At 36.4% G+C, this 24,848-nt stretch overlaps 1 protein-coding gene across 1 annotated transcript in view; it reads right to left on the reverse strand.

Moving 5' to 3' along the window:
* Nucleotides 1–1,380: 1,380 nt before the first annotated feature.
* The window catches only part of CCDC7 (coiled-coil domain containing 7), a 432,318-nt gene continuing 408,850 nt past the window's right edge, over nt 1,381–24,848 (reverse strand). The window contains exons 32-34 of the mRNA XM_070500835.1: nt 23,797–23,877; nt 22,247–22,366; nt 1,381–4,890 (exon numbers count right to left, since the gene is read on the reverse strand). Coding sequence (XP_070356936.1) covers nt 4,751–4,890; nt 22,247–22,366; nt 23,797–23,877 — 341 coding nt within the window. The 3' untranslated portion in view covers nt 1,381–4,750. The remainder of the gene's footprint in view (nt 4,891–22,246; nt 22,367–23,796; nt 23,878–24,848) is intronic.

Consider the following 24,848-nt stretch of genomic DNA (forward strand, 5'->3'; position numbering starts at 1 on the left):
TAACTGGAAGTTTGTATCCTTTGAACAACATCTCCCCACTTCCTCCACTCCCCCCCACCAGCCCCTGAAAACCACCATTCCACTCTCTGTTTCTATGAGTTCAGCTTTTTGAGATCCCACACAGAAGTGAGATCATAGAGTATTTGTCTTTCTCTGTCTGACATTCCACTTAGCATAATGCCCTTAAGATTCATCCATGTTGTTGGAAATGGCAGGATTTCCTTCTTTTTTAATAGCTGAATAGTATTCTATTATAAATAGAATTATATTATTTATATATATTAATAATGCTATATAGTTATTATTAACATATATAAAATAAAACCGCTATTTTGAATTCTTTATTGGCTAAATTGTAGGTCTCCATGTCTTTGGGTTTGGTTACTGGAAGATTATTTTGATCCTCTGGTGGTATCGTGTTTCCTTGATTTCTCACGTTCCTTGGAATTTTGTGTTGCTGTCTTCGTATTTGTGGTAGCAGTCACCACCTCCAATCTTGACTAACTGCCTTCAGGGAAGAAATACCTTCCATCAGCCCTGCTGGAGATTCTGAGGCTTTCTCAGACCTTGAATGGATGCACTTGCTTCATGCTTCTTGCTCCCTCTTGTGGTAGATTCATAAGCTTGTGTATCTTCTCTGTATCCTGCAACACAATAGGCTGAGGGCTGACAGCCACCTTTTTCTAAAATTTACTTATTTATTTATTTTTATTTAATTATTTTATTGAGGTCATATTGGCTTATAACGTTGTGTAACTTCAGGTGTACATTATTATATATCAGTTTCTGCATAGACTGCATTGTGTTCACTACCAATAGTCTAGTTTTTAATCCATCACCATACATATGTGCCTCTTTACCCCTCTCGCCTTCCCTCCAGCCTCTTCCCCTCTGGTAACCACTAATCTGTTCTCCTTATCCATGTGTCTGTTTATCTTCCACATATGAGTGAAATCATACAGTGTTTGTCTTTCTCTATCTGGCTTATTTCCCTTAACATCGTACCCTCAAGGTTCATCTGTGCTGTTTTCCATTCATCTCCTTTATCCATTCATCTATTGATTGGCACTTGGGTTGCTTCCACATCTTGGCTATTGTGAGCAATGCTGCGATGAACATAGGGGTGCATAAATCTCTTTGAATTGTTGATTTCACGTTCTTTGGCTAAATACCCAGTAGTGGGATAGCTGGATCATTGGTATTTCCAGGTTTAATTTTTTGAGAAATCTCCATACTGTTTTCCATAGTGGCTGCACCAGTATCCATTCCCACCAGCAGTGTACAAGGGTTCCCTTTATTCCATATCCTCTCTAATACTTGTTATTTTTGTCTTGTTAATTATAGCCATCCTGACGGGTGTAAGGTGGTATCCTGAATGTAAGACCTAAAACCATAAAACTCCTAGAAGAAAATATAGGCAGTACAGTTTTTGACATTGCTCTTAGCAGTATCTTTTTGAATGCCGTTTCTACTCAGGGAAGAGAAACGAGAAAAAAATAAACAAATGGGACTATGTCAGACTGAAAACCTTCTGCAAGGCAAAGGAAACCATCAACAAAATGAAAAGACAACCCGCTAACTGGGAGAAAATATTTTCAAATCATTTATCTGACAAGGGGTTAACTTCCAAAATATAAAAAGAATTCATACAACTCAAAGACTAAAAAACCAAACAACCCAGTCAAGAAACGGGCGGAGGATATGAACAGACATTTTTCCAAAGAAGATATACAGATGGCCAACAGGAACATGAAAAGATGTTCAACATCACTAATTATTAGGGACATGCAAATCAAAACCACAAAGAACTATCACCTCCCTTTGTTATCCCTTGGATGCCACTGCAGCTCAAGTTTGTGGTTTCTCTCTGGCCCACAGACCCTGGCTTGCTTTCCACAAGTGGTCCCTAGTTGTCCACCAAAGCTTTCTCTTGCTGCCCGCCTCAGAGTGAGCACAGGAAGCTGGCTGCAGAGTGGGGCAAGGTGTGGGTGAGGCAATGTCTGTCACTGGAGGTGCTCATGGCCAGTTGGGGGGATCTGCAGGTGAGGCTTTCCCAGCAGTTCATGGGAAGGTTTCCTGATGGAATCTACAACACAGTCAGCAGGAAGCTCATCCCTTTGATGCTCTCTGAGAATCTTACCTGCCACTCTCCTGATCACCTCTCACCCTACAATTTAGTACTCTGGATGCTACAAGAGAAAAATGGGTGTCTTTCGTGGTGTCCTGCACAGCTGGGGAAGTCTGGTTCTCACTCACTTGTTCTCCCTTCCCTCCATAGGAGAAATCATGGGATGAGAAGGTCTCCATTGGCCCTAGCTGTGTCACCTTGGGAGAAGTGTGATGTGGGCAAAGTCAAACTTCCTTTTATCCATGCCAATGTGTCCAAACTCTTATTTTTTACTACACTGTAGTGCTGTAACTTCTCCTCTGGAAACCTGGACTTACACAAAGGGTCTCTTGTCTGTGGGTGATTGCCCAAGTCAGTGTTCTCCAGGTGCTCCCACACTGCAGCTGAGAGGGACTGAATCCAGTTCACAAGCTATTGCAGGGTCCACAGCCAGGATGGAAGTCTGTCTGCCTGATGAACGGGTGAGCGAGACTCCTCCGGTCCCTTGGCATGTGATGCTGGATCCCACAACTCCCACAAAGGCATTTTTGTTCATGAATGGACACCAGATTTTTATTGTTGGGAGGGGACAAAAACTAGGGGTACTTTATGCCATCAGGATGCTGACGTCACTTGTCATACATTTATAACACAGTCAGTTCCAAATGTCCCAGTCTGCATTCCATCCTGGGATCTCCCAACATCCTGGTTTATTTGTTTTTGCATGCATATTTTTATTGAGAAAATTATAATGTAGTTAAAATATAATGTAATTGGATAATGGAAAAGACCATCTAAATGTATGGATTATTGACTGCTATGTGCCCCTGTTTTTTCCTGCCTTTTTGTAGAAGAGTGCCTACTGTAGAGCCTATCCCTGTCTTGCCATTGTATTTTGTGCTTGTTTTGTGGGAAGTCACATCATAGAAGCTGTGTCTGAAAATGATTATAGATGACAAGATTGTGGTCTTTGGCCTTGATCCCAAATTTTAATTAGAATGTATTGGGTTCTGGGAAGAGCACATGTATTTTGCATATGTTTTGGAGTTGTGAATGCTTGCAACCAGGAGGAACACTGTGGTGGACTTGTTTCAACCATGGCCTCAGTGTGTTCTTGACTACTTGTATCCATGTCCTTCTACACAACTTTGGTCTTGGCTATATGACTTTAGTGAATGGGACAAAAGCAAACAAATGCCAGCAGAGACTTTACACTTCATTGTATATGGAGGCTCACCCACATGCTGCTCCAGAACCTGAGGTTACAACATGGCGACTCCTCATCTAATCTGCTGGATGAGGAGAGACACAGAGCCAGGTCACCTCCTGTGCCACTTGGCTCCCAAACCACCCTTCTAAACCCTGGGACTCTGAAAACCACATTTCTGCTTTGCCGGGTCACCCCACATTCAGCTGTGGAAATAGGGAACACCAGAGGGAGACCACAAGTTTGAAGGAGAAACAAGAATTTGTTTCTCCTATTTGGTTAATGGGGTTCCCTGAGAGCTTCAGGTTAGGGTTCCTGTGACCATCACCCCAGCAATGCTTCTTTATCCCAGGAGCAGAAGTTCCTTCCCTGACATAAATGGTTTGTTTTTCTCCAACACTTGCAGAACCAGTTCTATTTAAATTCTCACCAGTGAGACAGTAGCATTGCTCCCTCTTTAGAAGTGTGTCTGAGACCCCTCCTGAAGAATCAGAGACACGAGCACCAGCCACGCTGCCTCCTCTACTCAGAGGTCTCCTTCAGCCTCAGGAGTGGCAACTGCTTCCTGAAATTTCTTCCTCCATGTCACCTTAGAGTTCTCGTTACACTTTCAGTTATCTAGTTAAAAACTTTATACTTAGTTAACTAGTTTTTTAATTCTTGCTCTCTTTCCAAGCAACTAGTGAGGTTTCTATCTTTTGATGGACCCCAGCTATATACCTTCATTGTCCCAAACAACAGGAAGCCAGTTGCCAGACACATGAGTGAAGCCATTGACCACAAGCTGACCAAAGATGCATAAGGTAGCCCAGCCAAAACCAGTCTACATTGCTAACTCCCAAATCACAAACTATATAGTTACTATTTTAAGCCAAATAGTTTTGAGATAGTTATGTAGTAAAAGAACACTAACAAATATGGAAAAAATTAAAATAAAATATGACAGTAACTCACAGATAGGCATAAATGAAAAAAACAAAGAAAAAGACCCACAAAGTGGTATGCCTGATGGTTATGCAGAGAAAAGTAATTTTTTCCCAAGGTTGCTGGTGAAAATGTAAATTTTATAGCCTTTTAGGAAAGCAATACAGAAGTATCTCTTAACATTAAAAATCCAGGTTTGCTTTAACAATCTCAATCCTGGGACTCTCCCCCAAGGAGATCAAAGTACCAATATCTAAAACTATATGTTCATGGACACATTTAGTAGTGGTGAAAAGCTAAAAAAGTCCATGCCCTTTAAGAGAAGAATGATTGAATAAAGAATTCTATACAATGAAATATTATACTGCCAGTAAAAAGGACAAATTAAAGCCATTTCATTCAGGCTTGCAAGGATTTACCAAAGAAATTTCTGAATAAAAGGTAAGATGCAAAACTAGTAAAATAAAAACTGTACTATAAAAACTATTCTAAATAATTATATACTTATATTTTTACATGTAAGTTTTACCTTTTTGGGCAAAGGGTGACAAATTGATCACGTTTGTTGGGAATTTATTTGCTGTGATGTGCCTGGTAGAGAAATCTTCTTGTTGAGGTGAGAGTATATTTTTGTTTTTAAATAAATTAATACCTAAAATAAAGTTTAAAAAGAAAAATTACATGAACACTCTAAATATTCACACAGTACTCCCCAAACTCCATGTATTATTAGTCTTTCTTTATGCATTTGTAATATTTTCTTCCCACATTTTATTTAATGGCCACTTGTGTATTACTCTAGTTTCTATAAACTATTTCATCATTTTCCCTTCCTTGTATTTATTCGGTTTTCCTTGATCATATCTTACCTTTTTTTCAGCTTCGTTGGGGTACACTTAGTATACAAAAGCTTGACACATTCAATTTAAACATTTTCATGCACTTGAACATATACATACCTATGTTCCCATCACCACAATCAAGGTAATAACATATCCATCACCTCCAAAAGACTTCCCATGTGTCCTTGCTTTTGTGTGTGTGTATGGTAAGAATACTTAGGACAAGTACTCCCCTCCTAACAATTTTTAAGTGTACAACACTGTATTGTTAACTATAAGCACAATGTTGTACAGAAGGTCTCTAGAACTTCTTCATCTAGTACACTTGTAACTTTATACCCATTGAACAACTACCCATTTCTCTCTACCCCCAGCCCTTGGAAAACACCATTTTATTCTCTGCTTCTGTGACTATCTTACATCCCAAATAAGTGGAGTTATGCAGTATTTGTCCTTCTGTGACTGGCTTATTTCACTTAGCATTAATGTCTTCCAGGTTCATCCATATCCAGGACCATATGGAAGAATTTCCTTCTTTTTCAAGACAGAATAATATTCCATTGTATGTCTATACCACATTTTCATTTCTTTTTTCCCCAGCTTTGTTGATATATAATTGACATATAACCTTGCATAAGTCTAAAGTGTACAATGTGATGCTTTGATATATGTATATGTTATGGAAGGATTACTGCAATATCATGAGTTAAACCCTCCATTTCCTCATGTAGTTACCTTTTTTAATTTTGTGGTAAGAACATTGAAGATCTATTCTCCTAACAACTTTCAATTATTTGATATATGACAGTATTGTTAACTATAGTCATCACACTGTACGTTAGATCTCAGAACTTCTTCATCTTCTTACTGGAAGTTTGTACCCTTCGACCGACATCTCCTTATTTCCTCCATTCCACAGCCCCTGGTAACCACCATTCTACTCTATGTTTCTACGAGTTCAGCTTTTTTAGATTCCACATATAAGTGTGATTATATGAATGTTTTCTCTGTCTCACTTATTTCACTTATATGAGGACCTGAAGCTCCATCCATGTCACAAATGACAGGATTTCCTTCTTTTTAATGGCTGAATGATGTTCCATTGTGTATGTTATACCAAATTTTCTTTATCTCTTCATGTGTCTACAGACACTTAGGTTGTCTCCATGTCTTGGCTATTTTAAATAATGCTGCAGTGGACGCAGTAGTGCAGATATCTATTTGAAATAATGATTTCATCTCTTTCTGATAGGAACCCAAAAGTGGGACTGCTGGATCAAATGGTAGTTCTATTTTTAATTTTTGGAGGAACATCTATACTATTTTCCATAGAGGTCATATCAATTTACAATCTCACCAAAAGTGTACTAGGGTTCCCTTTTCCCCATGTCCTCGCCAACATTCATCTCTTGTCTTTTTAATGATAGCCATTCTAACAGGTGTGAGACAATATCTCATTGTGGTTTTGATTTGCATTTCCCTGATTAGTGATGTTGAGCACCTTTTCATGTACCTGTTATCCATTTGTAGGTCTTCTTTGAAAAATCTCCATTCAGGTCCTCTACCCATTTATAATTGCATTGTTTGAGTTCTTTTGCTATTTGGTTGTATGACTCCCTTATATACTTTGGAAATTAACTCATTATCAGATAAATGATTTGCAAATATTTTCTGCCATTCTGTTGTTGCTTTTTCATTTTGTTGATGGCTTCTTTGGCTGTGCAGAAGCTTTTTAGTTTAATGTTGTCCCATCTGTTGATTTTTGCTTTTGTTGCTTGTCCTTTTGGGGCAATGTCAAAATATTGTTGCCAAGACCAAGAAGCTTTTTCCCTGTATTTTCTTGTAGGAGTATGAGGTTTCAGATCTCACATTTAAGTCTTTAATTCATTTCAAGTTAATTTTGTTAATGATATAACATATGAGAACAATTTCATTCTTGCACATGGATATCCAATTTTTCAACACCATTTGTTGAAGAGACTATCATTTCCCCATTGAGTATTCTTGGCCCCTTTGTCACATATTAGTTGTCAATATATATGAGGGTTTATCCAGGCTCTTGATTCTGTTCCATTCATATACTGTCTGTTTTAATGTCAGTCCCATCCTGTTTTGATTACTATAGCTTTGCATTATATTTTGAAATCAGGAAGTGTGATGCTTTCAGCTTTGTTCTTTTCTCTCAGGATTGCTTTGTCGATTCAGGGTCTTTTGTGGTACCAAACAAATTTTAGGATTTTCTTTTCTACTTTTTGGAAAAACGCCATGGAAATATTGATAGAGATTGCATTGAATCTATACATGGCTTTCGGTAGTATCAATATTTTAAAAACATGAACTCTTCCAACCCATGAACCCAGGATAACATTCCATTTATTTGTGCTTCTTCAATTTCTTTCACCAAAGTGATGTGGTTTTTAGTGTTTAGGCCATTCTCAACCTTGCTTAAATTTTCCAAAGTATTCTACTGTTTTTGATGCTACTGTGAATGAGACTGTTTTTTAAATTTCTTTTTCAGATATTTCACTGTTAATGTATAGAAATGCAACTAATTTTGTATGTTGACTTTGTATCCTTCAACGTTGCTACATGCATTTATTAGTTCAAACAGTTTGATGGTGGATTCTTTAGGGTTTTCTGTATATAAAATCATCATCTGCAAACAGAATATTTTACTTTTGCCTTTCCAATTTGGATGCCTTCTATTTCTTTTTCTTACCTGATTCTTCCAGCTAGGAATTCCAGTACTAAGCCGAATAGGAGTGGTGAGACTGGTACCATGGTCCTAATCTTAGAGGAAAACATTTCAAACTTTCACCAATGAATGTGATGTTAGCTATGGGCTTATCACATATGGTCTTTATTATGTGGAGGTATGTTCCTTCTGTACCAAATTTATTGAGCATTTTTCTCATGAAAAGATGTTTTAACTCTGTCAGATTCCCTTTCTCTATCTGTTAAGATGATCATGCAATTTCAGTACTTCATTTTGTTAATGTGATTTATCACATTTATTGATTTACTTATGCAGAACCATTCTCCCATCCCATGGATAAATCCCAATTGATCATGGAATATGATCTTTTAATGTGCTGCTGAATTTGGTTTGCCAGTATTTTGTTGAAAATATTTGCATCAATATTCATCAGGGATTTTATTCATCAGGCTTGTAGTTTTCTTTTCTTATTGCATCCGTATCTGGCTTTGGTATCAGAGTAATGCTAACCTTGTAAAACGAGCTTCTGAGAGTCCCCTCCTCTTGAGTCTTTTGGAAGAGTTTGAAAAGGATTGGCATTAATTATTCTTTAAATGTTTGGTAGAATTCACCAGTGAAACCATCTAGGTCTGGACTTTTCTTTGATGGTGGCTTTTTATTACTGATTCAATCTCCTCCTTGTTATTGGTCTATTCATATTTTCTATTTCTTCATGATTCAGTCTTGGTAGGTGGTATGTTTCTACGAATTTATCCATTTCTTCTAGGTTATCCAATTTGTAGGCTTATAATTATTCATAGTATCTCTTATAATCTTTGTATTTCTGTGGCATCAGTTTAATATCTCTTTTTTTCATTTCTGACTTTATTTGTCTTCCTTTTTTCCCCCTTGTTAGTTTAGCTACAAGTTTGTCAATTTTGTTTACCTTTTCAAAATACACCTTGGGGCCAACCCAGTGGTGTAGTGGTTAAGTTCATACACTCCACTTCAGCGGCCAGGGGTTTGCAGGTTTGGATCTCAGGTATGGACCTACACACTGTTCATCAAGCCATCTTGTGGTGGCATCCCACATAGAGGAAGATTGGCACAGATGTTAGCTCAGGGCCAAACACAGGTGTGTTCCCCCATCTTCAATTTTGTGGAAGTGTTTGAGAAGGATTGGTGTTAATTCTTCTGTAAATATTTGGTGAAACTCACCAGTGAATCCATCTGGTCCTTGACTTTTTTTCATTGGGAGATGTGTGATTAGTGATTCCATTTTCTTACTAGTAATTGTTTTGTTCACATTTTCTATTTGTTTTTCTGTGATGTCAGTAGTAATGTTTTCTTTTTTATTTATAATTTTGTTCATTTGGATCCTCTCTCTTTTTTCCTGGGTTAGACTAGGCTAGTTTACCAACTGTCTTTATCTTTTTAAAGAATGAATTCTTCATTTTGTTAATCTTTTCTATTGCTTTTCTGTTCTCTATTTCATTTATTTCTGCTCTTATCTTTATTAGTTCTTTTCGTATGCTAAATTTGGGCTTTGATTATTCTGCTTTTGCTAGTTCCTTGAAGTATAGAGTTAGGTTGTTTATTTGAGTTCTTACTTGCTTCTAATGTAGGTGTTTATTGCTATGAACTTCCCTCTTAGAACTGCTTTTGTTGCATCCTGTAAGTTTTGGTATGTTGTATTTCCATTTTCATTTGTCTCAAGATATTTTTTTATTTTCTCTTTAATTTCTTCTTTGGTCCATTGGTTGTTTAGGAGTGTTAATATTCATACATTCATGAGTTTTCCAGTTCTCCTCTTGTAATTGATTTTTTTTGTTTCATAACACTGTAGTCAGAGAAGATACTTAGTATGATTCTATCTTTTCGAATTTTCTAAGACTTGTTTTGTGGCCTAATGCATGGTCTATCCTAGAAAGTGTTCCATGAGCTGCTGAGAAGAATGTGTATGCTATTGTTGTCAAATAGAATGTTCTGTATATGTCTTTTATGTTCATTTGGTATCTAGTGTTCAAATCCAGTTTCCTTATTGATTCTCTGTCTAGATAATCTATCCATTGTTGAGAGTGAGTTATTAGAGGCCCCAACTTTTATTGCATTGTTGTTTATTTCTCCTTGTAGCTCTGTTACACATTTAACTTTACATATTTAGGTGATTCAATGTTGTACATAAGTATTTACAATTATTATATCTTGTTAATAGATTGCCCCTTTATCATAATATAATGACCTTTTTTATTTTTAAATCATATTTAGATTAAAGTCTATTTTGTCTAATATAAGTATCAGTACCTCTGCTTTTTTTTCTTTTTTGGTTACCATTTGTCTGAAATATCTTTTTCTATCCCTTCATTCTCAGTCTATGTGTGTCTTTAAAGCTATGGTGTGTCTCTTTAAGGCAGTACATTGTTGGATCTCTTTTTTTCATCTATTCAATCATTCCATGGCTTTTGATTGGAAAATTAATCTAATTACATTTAAAGTAATTATTGATAGGTAAGTTCTTATTGCTATTTTCTTAATTGTTTTATGGCTGTTTTGTGGATCTATTGTTCCTTATTTCTTATCCTTCTGTCTTTTTTTGTGTTTTGAAGTCTTTTGCTATCAGTATGCTTTGACTTCTTTATCATGTTCTTTTGTGAAGTTACTACAGGTGTTTCCATGAAGCTTACAAAAATATCTTAAAATTATAACACTCTATTTAAAACTGATAACAACTTAACTTCAATAGAATTCTTAAACTTTACACATTTTACACATTTACTTCTCCTTCACCTTACATTTATTGATGTTACAGTTTACAAATTTTTTATATTGTGCATCCAATAACAGGTTATTATAGTTATGGTTATTTACTACATTTGTTTTTAACTTTTAAACTAGGATTGTAAATAAATTATGCACCAGCACCATGTTACAGAATCTGACAATATATTTACATTACCAGTGATTTTACACTACCTTCTTATGTTTTTATGATGTTCATTAGTGTCCTTTTATGTCCACACAAAGAACTCTGTTTAGCATTTCTTGTAGGGGGTGTCTAGTGGTGACGTATTCCCTAAGCTTTAGTTTGTTTGGAAAAATCCTTGTCTCTCTTTTTTGAAGGACAGCTTTGCCAGGCATAGAATACTTGGTCGATGGATTCCCTCCCCCCCACCCCCCCACCACCACTATTTTGAATATATCATCCCATTCTCTCTTGGCCTGAAAAGTTTCTGTTGAGAAATCTATCTATATTCTTATGGGGTTTCCCTTGCGTGCAACTTTCTTTTCTCTTTCAGCTTTCAAAATTATTTGTCTTTGACTCTTGACAATTTAATTGTAGTGTGTCTCAATGTAGCCCTATGTGAGTTCAGTCTATTTGGGATCCTTTAGGATCATGGAACTGGATGTCCATTATTGCTATAAATACACTTTCTGTTTCTTTCTCTTTCTTTCTTCCTTCTGAAATTCCGACAATGTGGATACTGTTTCTATTGATTGTGTCCCATAAGTCCTAAGGATTTCTTTACTTTTTCATTCTTTTTTCTTTTTTCTCCTCTGACCGGATAATGTCAAATATCCTGTTTTCTAGGACACTGAGTCATTCTTCTGTATAGTTGAGTCTGATTTGGGAGCTCTCTATTGAGTTTTTCAGTCACTATACTTTTTAGCTCTAAGATTTCTGTTTGATGGTTTCTATTTCTTTGTTGAACTCCTTTTGTTTATGCATTGTTTTCCTAATTGTGTTTAGTTGTCTCTCTTAGTTGTATTCTTATAGTTTACTAACTTATTTAAGAGTATTATTCTTAATTGTTTCTGACAGTTCATAGATCTTCATTTCTTTAGGATCAGTTATTGGATCATTATTAGTTTCCTTTGGTAATGTCATGCTTACCTAATTCTTTGTGATCCTTGATTCTTTATATTAGCATCTGTGTATTTGAGTAAGCAGCCTCCTCTTCCAGACTTTACAGGTTAACTTTGGCAGAGATAGTTCTTCATAAGTCAGCTCAGCTTGGGTTTCTTAATGTGTCCAGTGGTAACGTCCTTGGGCAGGTGGGGCTTGCTATCAATATTTATTTTTGGATGAGGCCTCTGAGGCCAGGGATGGGAGGTGGCACTGGCTGAGAACAGTTGGATAAGACTTCTGGCTTTGTTTCCTGCCCAAGCAAGGCTGTAGGATGGGATCTGTGGTTGCCTGGTTCCCTGGTAAACCTTGCCAGACAACCATAACTGGGTACTATATTTAGTAGAAGGCAGGCCTATGGATTATCTTCCATGCCCAGGTGAGGCAGCTGAACAGGCACCAGGGCCTGCCTAACTCATTTTTGGGGACCAAAACCAGGCAAGACTATGCACTGAATTCCCGGGCCAGACAAGGCCACCAGTTTTCCTCTGCAGGTGGAGAAAGCCAAAGGGCTTGCTCTTTGTTCAATTGCTACCATATGCCGGTCTGTTGGATGAACTACACATCTTCCCGTGTGATCTGGTTCTTTTTCCAGGACAGTTAGGCTGATGGCTGTATTCAGCAATGGGCAGGGCTGTGAATTAATATCCCTGCCAAGGCAGAGCAGGAGAACCAGCTCCATAGCTGGCAAGGCTCTTTTTTTGTGGTCTTGACTCAAAAGACCTAAGTCTCAGATTCTCTGGCCAAACGGTGCCACTGGCTTTGTTCTGCTGAAGATCAGCTCTGCCTGCTGTTCTCTCTGTTTGAGTGTTGCTGGGCTACAGAGCCCCAGATGTTCTGGCTGGGATCTGGTCAGGTGAGGCCATAAGCTATACTCAGCAGTCAGTGGGACTATGAATGAACTCCCCTTTCTGGGCAGAATGGGAGGGCCAGCTCCAAGCAGCTTCCTCAGTGTTCCTGATCAGGCTTTCTGGTCAAGAGTGGCCAGGAGCTACATGCAGCAGTGAGTGAGGCTATTAATTAGCTCCCCTGCTTGGGTGGAGCAGGGGAACTGACTCCAAACCCAACAAGGCTCTTTGTGGTCTTGACTCAAGCTGACCCACTCCTCAAGTTCCCAGGCCAAACAGTGTTGTGGCTTTGCTCTGCTTTACTCTCTGCTCAAGCGGTGCTGGGCTATATAGTTTCCAGGAGTTCCAGACAGTCTTCTTGGTCAGGTGGGGCAAGGAGTTACACTCAGCAGGAGACCATGGTATGACTCTGCTTTCTTGCTTGAGTGGTGGTAGATCAGAGTCCAGGGCTGGCAAAGCTCTTCATTTGAGGACCCAAATCATACATACCTGCACCTCATTGAGTTCCCTGGTAAGACTATGCCACCATCTTGGCTCTGCGGATGGGCAGAGCTACTGGTTGGGGCTATTACTTGGGTGCTGCAGTAGGAACTCAAAATCTGAGTGTTGGTTGCTGCAAGCCTATCTTCCCTTCTGTTCACAATCAGATTCCCAGTAGTCAAGCCCTGCAAATTGCTCCACAATCCCTGGCGTGGGAGACCTGACTAGGGGCTCCCAAGAAGCAACCCCCGATGCTGAGGGGAGCTGGATGTCCATCCTGGGCTTTGTTTTCCAACTGGAGAAACTGAGGGCTCATGGGAGACCTCTTGGTGTGGCGTTGTACCAGCCTGGAGGAGAGGCAGTATAATCAGTGTGTAGCCACTGCTGTTACCCTTCTAATACTGTCTGTCTTCTTCATCTTTCTGGTGCAGGGGCCATGCTTCAGGCTCACCTCAGTGTTCTTGGATTTTCTCAGTAGTGTCTTGTCCTTGAATAATTTTTAGTTCTTCTTGTGAGGGGGAGTGATGTCAGGAATGGCCTATGTTACCATCTTGGTGATGTCACTCTTCCTCCTACGTGTTAAGTTTTTGATGTAATAATTTATCCTTGTTTGTATTGTGTATCCATTAACAAATTATTGTAGCTATAGTTATTTTTAATACTTTTGTTCTTTAACCTTTATGATAGAGTTAAGTGGTTAACAGGCCACCATATTGCAGTATTAGAGTATACTGACTTTGACTATATACTTATCTTTACCCAGTGTATTGTATGTTTTCAGGTCACGAATTAGTGTCCTTTCACTTTAGCTTGAAGAACTCCTTTCATCATTTCTTGTAAAAGAGTTCAAATGGTGATGAACTCATTCAGCTTTTCTTTGTTTTCGAGTCTTACTTCACCTTCATTTCTGGAGAACAATTTTGCCTAGAAAGAATTCTATTTGGGCAGAGTCTTTCCCCCCAACATTTTGAGCATATCATCCCTCTCTCTTCTGGCCTGCAATGTTTTTGCAGAGAAAGCTCCTAACAGCCTGAGGAGGATTGCCTTGTATGAGAGAAATGTTGTCCTCTTGCAGATATTAAAATTCTTTGTCCTTGACTTTAGACAGTTTTATTATAATGTGTCTTAGCAAATATTGTTTTGGATTGAAATTTTTGGGTAATCTGTTAGCTTCATAAACTTGATGTTCAAATCTCTTCCTAGATTTGGGAAGTTTTCAGATATTATTTCTTTTTTTTATTGAGGTCACACTAGTTTATAAGTTTATATAAATTTCAGGTGTTCATCATTATATTTCAACTATAGACTGCACCATGTTCGTCACCAAAACTCTAGCTGCCATCTGTCACTGTACACACATGCCCTTTTACCCCTTTCACCCTTCCTCCCCTCTTCCTCTCTGGTAACCATCAATCTATTCTCTGTGTCTATGTTTGCTGTTGTTTTATCTTCCACATATGAGCAAAATCTTATGGTAATTGTCTTTGTATGACCTATTTCACTTAGCATAATGTCCTCAAGGTCCATCCATGTTGTCACAAATGGCAAGATTTTATCTTTTTTATGGCTGAGTAGTATTCCATTATATATATATCTTCCATCTTCTTTATCCATTCATCCAGTGATGGGCACTTAGGTTACTTCTAAGTCTTGGCTATTATGCATAATTCTGCAGTGAACATAGGGAGGCATAAATCTTTTTGAATGTGTTTTCATGTTTTGGGGATAAATACTCAGAAGTGGAATAGCTGGATCATATGTTAGTTCTATTTTAAATTTTTTGAGAAATCTCCATAATGTTTTCCATAGTGGCTGCACCAATTTACATTCCAGAAGTGTATGAGGGTTCCTTTTTCTCTACATCTTCTCTGAAATTTGTTATTTCTTGTCTTTTTAGTAATAAGTATTCTGGTGGGCATGAGGTGATATCTCATTGTAGTTTTGATTTGTATTTCCCTAATAATTAGTGATGTTGAACATCTTTTCACGTGTCTGTTGGCCATCTGTATATCTTCTTTGGAAAAATGTCTGTTCATATGCTCTATCCATTTTTTGATGAGGTTATTTCATTGTTGTTGTTGAGTCCTATGAGTTCTTTCTATATTTTAGATATTAACCCCTTATCAGATATATGATTTGAAAATATTCTCTCCCAGTTGATGGGTTGTCTTTTTGTTTTATTGCTGGTTTCCTTTGCCATGAAGAAACTTTTTAGTTTGATGTAGTCCCATTTGTTTATTTTTTCTTTTGTTTCCCTTACCTGAGGAGACATGATATTCAAAAAGATACTGCTAAGACCAATGTCAAAGAGTGTACTGCCTACGATTTCATCTAGAAGCTGTATGGTTTCAGGTCTTACAGTCAAGTCTTTAATCTATTTTGAGTTAATTTTTGTGTATGGTATAAAATAATGGTCTACTCTCATTCTTTTGTGTATGGCTGTCCAGTTTTTTACCACCATTTATTGAAGAGACTTTTCTCTCTCCATTGTATGTTCTTGTCTCCTTTATTGAAAATTAGCTGTTTGGAGATGTGTGGGTTTATTTCTGAGCTCTCAGTTCTGTTCTACTTATCTGTTTTTGTGACAGTACCATGCTGTTTTGATTACTATAGCTTTGTACTATATTTTGAAATCAGGGAGTGTGATACCTCCAGCTTTGTTCCATTTTCTCAATATTGCCTTGGCTATTCAGGGTCTTTTGTTGTTCCATACAAATTTTAGGGTTATTTGTTCTATTTCTGTGAAAATGTCATTGGGATTCTGATTGGGATTGCATTGAGTCTGTAGACTGCTTTAGGTAATATGGACATTTTTTAAATGACTTTTTTCTTTTTCAGGGAAAGATTCGCCCTGAGCTAACATCTGTTGTCAATGTTCCTCCTTTTTTTTCTCCCCAAAGCCCCCGTGATAGTTGTATATCCTAGTTGTAAGTCGTTCTAGTTCTTCTATGTGAGACACCACCACAGCATGGCAACTGACAGATGGATGGTGTGATCCCACGACTGGGATGTGAACACGGCTGCAAAAGTGGGAAGCACTGAACTTTAATCACTAGACCATCAGGGCCGGCTCAATATGGACATTTTAACTATGATAATTCTTCAAATCCATGAGCACAGAATATCTTTCCATTTCTTTTGGTCTTCCTCAGTTTCTTTTGACAATGTCTTATAGTTTTCTGTGTAGAGATCTTTCACCTTCTCAGTTCACCTCCTTGGTTTTTTCCCATTGAGTATGATGTTGGTTGTGGATTTATTGTACATGCCCTTTATTATGTTGAGTTACTTTCCTTCTACACCCATTTTATTGAGAGTTTTTATTATAAATGGATGTTGAATTTTGCCAAATGCTTTCTCTGCACTGTGGAGATGATCATGTGATTTTTTATTCTTTATTTTGTTTATATGGTGTATCACATTGATTGATTTGTAGATGTTGAACCATTCCTGCATTCTTGGAATAAGTCCCACTTAATCATGGTGTATAATTCTTTTAATACATTATTGTGTTTGATTTGCTAATTTCTTCTTCTTTTTTTTTTTTTTTTTTTGAGGAAGATTAGCCCTGAGCTAACATCTGCCGCCAATCCTCCTCTTTCTGCTGAGGAAGATTGGCCCTGAGCTAACATCTGTGCTCATCTTCCTCTATTTTATATATGAGACTCCTGCCACAGCATGGCTTGATAAGCAGTATGTATGTCCACGCCCAGGATCTGAACCAGTGAACCCCAGACTGCTGAAATGGAATGCATGAACTTAATGGCTGTGCCACCAGACCTGCCCCTGATTTGCTAATATTTTCTTGAGGATTTTGCATCTATGTTCATCAGTGATATTGGCCTGTAATTTTGCTTTTTTGTGTTGTCCGCATCTGGTGTTGGTATCAGGGTTATGTTGGCCTTTTAGAATGAGTTAGGAAGCATCCCATCTTCTTCAATTTTTCAGAATAGTTTGAGAAGGAGAAGTATTAAATCTTCTTTGAATGTTTAGTAGAATTCTCCAGAGAAGACATCTGGTCCTAGACTTTTGCTTTTGGGGAGGTTTTTGATTACTATTTTAATGTCTTTACTTGTGATTCATCTATTCAGATTCTCTATTTCTTTTTGATTCAGCTTTGGGAGGTTGTATGATTTTAAGAATTTATCCATCACTTCTAGGTTATCCCATTTGTTGGCATATAGTTTATCATGGTATTCTTTTATAATCCTTTGTATTTCTGTGGCATCTATTGTAATTTCTCCTCTTTTGTTTCTGACTTATTTGAGCCTTCTGTCTTTTTTCTTAGTGAATCTAGCTAAGGGTTTGTCATTTTTATTTATCTATTCAAAGAACCAGTTCTTAGTTTCATTGATCTTTTCTGTTGTCTTTCTACTCTCTATTTCATTTGTTTTCTCTCTGATTTTTATTATTTCCTTCTTTCTACTGACTTAGGCCTTTATTTTTCTTTTCTAGTTCTTTTAAGTGTGTTAGATTGGGATTTTTCTTGTTTCTTGGGGTAGGCCTTTATTGTTATATACGTGCCTCTTCATACCACTTTTGCTGCATCCCTTCGGTTTTGGTATGTTGTGTGTTTCATTTTCATTCGTCTCCAGGTATTTTTTTAATTTCTCCTTTGATTTCTTCATTGATCCAATAGTTGTTCAGGAACATGTTGTTTAGTCTCCACATATTTGTGACCTTTCCAGTTTTCTTCTTGTAGTTGATTTCTAGTTTCATACCATTGTGGTTGAAAAAGAGACTTGATATGATTTCAATCTTCTTAAATTTATTGAGTCTTGTTTTGCTTCCCAAAATATGGTCTATCTTTTGAGAATATTCCATGTGCACTTGAGAAGAATGTATATTCTGCTGCTTTTGGATGGAATGTTCTCTCTCCATGTATATCTATTAAGTCTATCTGGTCTAGTGTTTCATTAAGGCCAATGTTTCCTTGTTGACTCTCTGAATGATCTACCCATTGATGGAAGTGGGGTATTAAAGTCCTCTGCTATTATTGTGTTGCTGTCAATTTCTCCCTTTATATCTGTTAATAATTGCTCTATATAATTAGGTGCCCCTACATCCTATTAGTAAATGCTATGTCTTTTTGATGTATTGTCCCCTTTACCAGTATATAATGTCCATCTTTGTCTTTTGTGTTTTTTTTTCCTTGAGGTATAATACAAGTGTGGCTATTCTTGCTTTCTTTTGTTTGTCATTTGCTTGGAGTATCATCTATCCCTTCATTTGAGCCTATGGTTGTATTTAGAGCTGAGATGGGCCTTCTGAAGGCAGCATATTGTTAGGTCTTTTTTTTTTTAATCCATCCAGCCATTCTCTGTCTTTTGACTGGTGAATTCAATTCATTTACATTTAGGGTGATTATTGATACATGAACACTTAATACTGCCATTGAATCTTTTGTTTTCTTCCCTATATTTCCATTGTTTCTTTTCCCTTGTGTTTCTGTCTGCCATTTCAGTTTGGTGGTTTTCTGTGATGTATTTCTCAGTTTCCTCTTTGTTTTGTATTTCATGAATCTGCTCTGAGCTTTTGTTTTGTGGTTACCAGGAGGTTTGTATAAAAGGTCTCATAGAGGAGATAGTCCTTTTTCTGCTGATGGCATCTGATCTTTATTTGCCTATGCAGGTTCTATCCTTTTCCTCTTCCTTTTTTGTGTTTTTGTTGTCACAAATTACCCCTTTTTGTATAGTGAGTTTATTACCAAATTGAATTGATTATAGTTATTTTTGATGCTTTCTTTCCATTTAGCCTTTATGTTATAATTGTTTACTAACCTATTCTGATACAGAGTTGCAATTTTCTGATTCTGTCTGTCTGTTTATTACCTTGCTCAAAGCTTTGCATGCCTACCTTTGCCTTTTTGTTTCAGATAGGAGGGATCTTTTTAACATTTCTTGTAAATGATGTATAGTGGTGATAAACTCCCTCAGCTTTTGTTTGTCTGGCAAAGCCTTTATTTCCCCTTCATATTTGAAGGATAACTTCACTGGATAGAGTATTCTTGGCTGATCGTTTTTATCTTTCAATATTTTGAATGTAGCACTCCACTCTCTCCTAGCCTGCAGAGTTTCTGCTGAGAAATCTGCTGATAGCCTAATAGGAACTCCTTTGTAAATTATTTTCTTCTCTCTTGCCACCCTTAATATTCTTTCTCTCTCACTGACTTTTGACAGTTTTACTACAATATGCCTTGGAGAAGCTCTTTTTGTGTTAAGATAATTAGGTATTCTATTAACCTCATGTACTTGTATATCCAGTTTCTTCTCCAGGTTTGGGAAGTTCTCAGCCACTATTTCTTTGAAGGTTTTCTGCTCCGTTCTCCCTCTCTTCTCCTTCTGAGACTCCAATTATTCATATATTATTTAACTGATTGGTGTCCCAGAGTTCATACAGACTTTTTTCATTTTTTTAAAATTCTGTTTTCTTTGCTCTTTTTTGACTGTATTATTTCAACAGTACTGTCTTATACTTCACAAATTATTTCTTCTGCTTTGTCCATTATGCTGTTAATGTTCTCCATTGTATTTTTCATTTCATTTGTTGTATTCTTCAGGTCTAGAATTTCTTTTCGATTCTTTTTTATGATTGTATCTCTCTGTTAAAGTTTTCATTTTGTTTGTGCATTGTTTTCCTGCTTTCATCGAGCTGCCTTTCTTGTTTTCCCATAGTTTACTAAGCTTCCTTAAAACAGCTATTTTGAATTCTTCATCAGTTAAATTGAAAATCTCCATTTCTTTGGGGTTGTTTGAAAATTATTGTATCTCTTTCATGGTATACTTTCTTGATTTTTCATGTTCCTTGATGTCCTGCACTGCTGTCATTGCATTTGAAGAAACAGTCACCTCCTCCAGGCTTTACTGACTAGCTTCCAGAAAGAAATCCATTCTGTCAGCCCTGCTAGGAATTGTGAGGCTTTCTCAGACCTTTTCTATGGTATTTCTGCTCCACAATTCTTTCTCCCTTTTGTGGCAGAATTATTAAGCTTTCTCTCTATCCTTTAAAGCCAGGCTTGTTGCTGACAATCTCCCTTTTGCTTTCCCGAGGGCAGTGCTGAGTGCCCAAGTTGGTGGATTCTCCAAGGCCTGTAGATTCAGGCCTGCTTTCTGTGAGTGCTCTCTAGCTGTCAGTAAAAGCTCACACTTACTGCTTCAGGAGCACCCTTAGGGAGCCAGTCATAGGCTGGTGGTTTGTGTGGGTGAAGCATTGGGGGTCCTGTGGGCCAGTTTTGGAGGATGCACAGTTGAGGTGTTCTCAGCAGCAGCTGTGTGAGCCTCCTGGTGGAGTCCTTGGCATGGTTTGTAGTATCTAGATCCCTTTTGTATGTTCTATTCTGAGCCCTGGCTGCTGTCTCAGTCACTCACCAACCGTCCCCCCCCCCACCCCGCCAACATGTCACGAAACACGTGACTCATTCCTCTGCATGGGACAAGAGAGAAAAGGGCCTTTTTGGCAGTGTTCTGCACAGCCAGAGAAGATGGGTGCTCACTAACATGTTTTCATTTTCCCAAATGGGAGAAATTATGAGAAGGGTTTCCTTGCCACTGAAGTATGCTGCCTGTGGTGGGGGAGTGATGCAGGTAAAGTCAAACTGTTCCTCTTACCCTCTTCAATGCATCCAATCTTGGATTACTTTTTGCTCCAACAGTGTGCTAGAACTTCTCTGCTGAACTCCTGGGCTTAAACAAAGGCTCTCTCATCTGTGGTTGATCGTCAAATTGGTTTTGTCTAGGGGGAAGATGGTAGAAAATTCCTACTCTACCATATGGATGTCATCACTGTAATCTTCCTTCTCTTTTGCCAAATACTCTATAGGAAATGTCACTTCTTGCTTTAATTCTCCAATATCTCCAATTTTTTCAAAATTATTTAGAGAGCTTTCTCTCTTTTTGTTGATAAAGTTTCTTCTTTTGTAGCATTTTAAAGGAATAGTATTTTTAGTATTTGCAAATGTAGATGTATGAAAGCTCTTCCTCCTCTTCCTAGGTAAATTAAAATAATTAGCAGCAAAGGCCTCATTGTTTTTTTTTCTTTTTATCTGATATGGAGGGCAGCATACATATTTTTGGTCTGATGGACACAGTTTCTATTCTCAGCTTCTTTCTTAATTTTGACCTTTATCCCAATCCTGTTTTACTTTAAACTGCATATTCATTTGCGTATTTCATCTGTACACCATATTTACAAAGATCCCTTTGTAAGGATCATTTTGGAGATCAGAGCTCTATGAACAAACCACCAGCTTTCCCTTCCCCTTTCAACAAATGTTTATTAGATTTATTTTTAATAAATCCTACTTATTATAAAAGGAATGTGTGTTATTGTAGAATACTTCCATTTAACAAAGAATTATAAACTTCATATTATTTAATCATTGGCTAGAGGTTAAACTGAAGCCACAGGCCAAGAAATTTAGTAAGAAGTTGTAATTGAGAAATATATTTGACACAATTTACTTCAAAAGCCATTACTCCAAGATGGACATTCACATTTGTCAAGAGAAAAAGCTGGAGAGGATTTTTAGGTCACTAAAAATAAAAACTTCAATGCCTCGTAGGGTAATGGCACCATACTGTCAAATTTAGGTTTACTCTTGATCTTATTTTTATTAAAGTATCAAAGATAGATTGTTTGTATGATGATACTTTGGTACATCTTGGTATTAAAAATTGAATATAATTTTGGATGCAGTGGTATAGAAGACTAGCTATCTCAAATTTCCCTTCTGATTCAAACAACTAAAATGCTAGATTAAAAAATTTACTTTAAAAAGCTTTATGCTTACATGGCATAAAAATATACTCTAGAGATCAAAAAGGAACTGAAAGCATTTAATGTAGGGATACCTAATAAAAAGGTGTGTGTGTGTGAGTACACATTTTTTATAAAATTAGTTGACCTGGGGTAATGTGGGTAGTGGGGGAGAGGACAAGGTAGAAAATTCCACAATAAAGGAAAATAAAAAATAAAGAGAACACAATAAGATATTTTTTAAAATACTTGTGTAGAACAATATATATATAATTTATGACTGCATATAATAAAAGCTGAGTAAGGAGGGAATGAGATTATAACAGCATAGAAAGGGAATCATTAGAATGTTGCATTTTTTTATATTAGTGTTATATGTTTTCCGAATGTTTAAAAGATTTCACAAAGAGGAAAATGAAAAAGCATACTGCAAAATGTATTCTAGGTAATTAGATACTTATTTTATATTCTTCTATATTATTTCTTACCTTGATTGTCTAAGGGTGAAAAATTAACCGCATTTGTTGAGAATTTACTTTGTCCAATGTACTTGGTAAAAACATCTTGATCTTCTGTGGACAAGTATCTTGTTTTAAGTAAATTCATATCTAAAATAAAAATTAAGAAAAATTTCACAGACACTATGACCATTGCCCACTACTACAATCACCATGTATTTATGCAATTGTAAATTTTTCTTCCCACATTTGAGTGACCACTTGTCTATCACTCCAATTTCTATAAACTATTTATTCATTTTCTCTTCATTTTCTTTGTTCTGTGTTCTTAGAAGGCATCTTCCTTAACTTTGACCTTTAATCCAGCCACATTTTATCTTAAACAAGAATATTCGTTTCTATATTTGATCTGCAGTCTCCTTTCAACTCTTTTCTTCTTAGCAATTTCTATCTCTTAAATTTTATTTAGAATATTTAATTATAAATTCACCATTAATAAATAAATATAAATTAATTTAGTTTTTAAAAGGTGTGGTATTTTAAATTGACTGGACATAAATAATAGTGCTTTACTGTTGAGTCTAAGGTTATTATTCAAAATTGACAAAGACCTCTATTAATAAGCAACACAGAAGCAAAAAGTAATCGAAATTACCTAAAAGAAAATAATCTAAAAATTAAATACATAGAAAATGGCTCATCATAATTTAGCAAATTTGTTAAAGTAAAACACAAAACAAATTTAACTGTTTGGTTCAAACAATTTCATTTTTACACCACCAGCTTTTCCCCAGTTATAACCTGTTTGAGTAAATAATTTTTTTGATTCATTTTTAGTAATACTTTTTTCAGGAATAAAAATGTGAATATAATGAAATAAATAAAGAATTCAAAAGCAAAATTTCAGAAAACAGGCCTTAATCTTTAATTTCAGTGGGAACGCATATTATGGTGCCTGTATCTAAGGATTCATCTACTTCCAAATTCTAGCCTTTAGCATTGATTCTATAAAAATTTCATAATTATAGTATTTCTTGTATCAAAGAGAAATATATCTAACACTGTTACTCCAGGACTAAAAGCAGTAGTATAATCTGTGAATTATAGAACACAGTTAGAGAACTCTACTCTAGAAGAGATATAAATTTACATGCCAGCTTGATTATGTAGAGGGAATTGGTAACCAATGAAATCTATCTGTTATATTGCTCTTCTTATAAGTCATCAACTAGCCTTTTTGCTTTTTTCAAATTCAAAGCAACTTTCCTTTCTAAGCCAGCAACAGAAAGTGAGCAGATTAGCAGTTGGAGATGTTTACACCAAGCAGATTTTAAGGTCACAAGAGCTTTGGATTTTATGGATTACTTTCTAAATAGATGAGTTTTAAAACTAATAATATCTAGCTAATTTTCTATTGATAGTAAATACTAGAGTTTAACTAATTATAAGAGGGAATTCATGGAGATTTTTACACATATAATAACATATAGTTACTGTTGTCATTAAAGATCCATACTTAATTAAATCCCAGAGAAGACATAAACCATAAATATTAGACTTAAAAAATTTCTTGTTCTCACCAGGGCGACCCTTAAGTTGTGTCATTTCACCAATTAGTTTTTCTCTTCCAACAGTATCTGTCAAGCGTTCTCTATCAGTCTCTATAGACATAAAACAGATTTCAAACACTTTGTAGGGTAACCATTAATGTCTTTGTGTTTGTGTGTATGTAGTACTAACTTAATTAGAATCTGTTATTCTAGAAGAAGAGAAATAATACATCTGTGTTGCACAATCATAAACCCCTAGAATTTGAAGAGCTCTTAGCCATCATACAAGCCTCACTATTTTGAAGCTTAGGGATGTTTCAAATTTTGATCAAGAATACATGTCAAGCTAATGATAAAAATGATGCACAAACTAACACCCCATAATTCCTTAACTAGTGCTTTTTCTACGCAATGCTATCTCTTGTACAAATTTACATAATCATGGAGAGTTTATGTTAATAATGTAACTTCCAAGTTTACTCTAAGAGGGCATTCATACCGTATGAATATACTTGAGGTAGAACATGGATACAAGTCAAGTTACAAACTATGGTCGCACATCATAGAAAGTTACTATGAGTCAGAAATTCTTTGACTCTTTCAAGAATATTTTATACCATTTTTTAAATTATTGTAAATCAGGCAGGCATCAATGACAGAAAAGAATAACAAGATATTCTGTGGTCTAAGAAAAGATGCTTATCATTCAGTAGCTGGGGAGGGGGAAATGGGTAAATTTGCAGTAGTACCAGCCTTGGGATGGTATCCCATTCATTTGTGTTTTTCTGTGATTTGAACATTTGGCTGAGTTTAGAAACTACTAACTAGGTCAAATGAGAAAAACATACATAAAAGTTATTAAAGAGGAATTCATATTGAAAAAGGGATAATTAGGATTGGTGACTTGGGTCAAATAATATGCTTAACGTCTTGTGAATGAAATTTGGTTATAGGAGAGCATGTACTAGAGGTTAGAAACCTATCATGAACCCGACATCATAAGGTGGATCTTGTTTTCTTGTAATAGCTGACCAAGAATAAATGTTAAACATTGCACTATGACCTTTGGAGCCCAAATACAT

The sequence above is a fragment of the Equus asinus genome, chromosome 29 (genome assembly GCF_041296235.1).
Source record: "Equus asinus isolate D_3611 breed Donkey chromosome 29, EquAss-T2T_v2, whole genome shotgun sequence".
Lineage (NCBI taxonomy): Eukaryota > Metazoa > Chordata > Mammalia > Perissodactyla > Equidae > Equus > Equus asinus.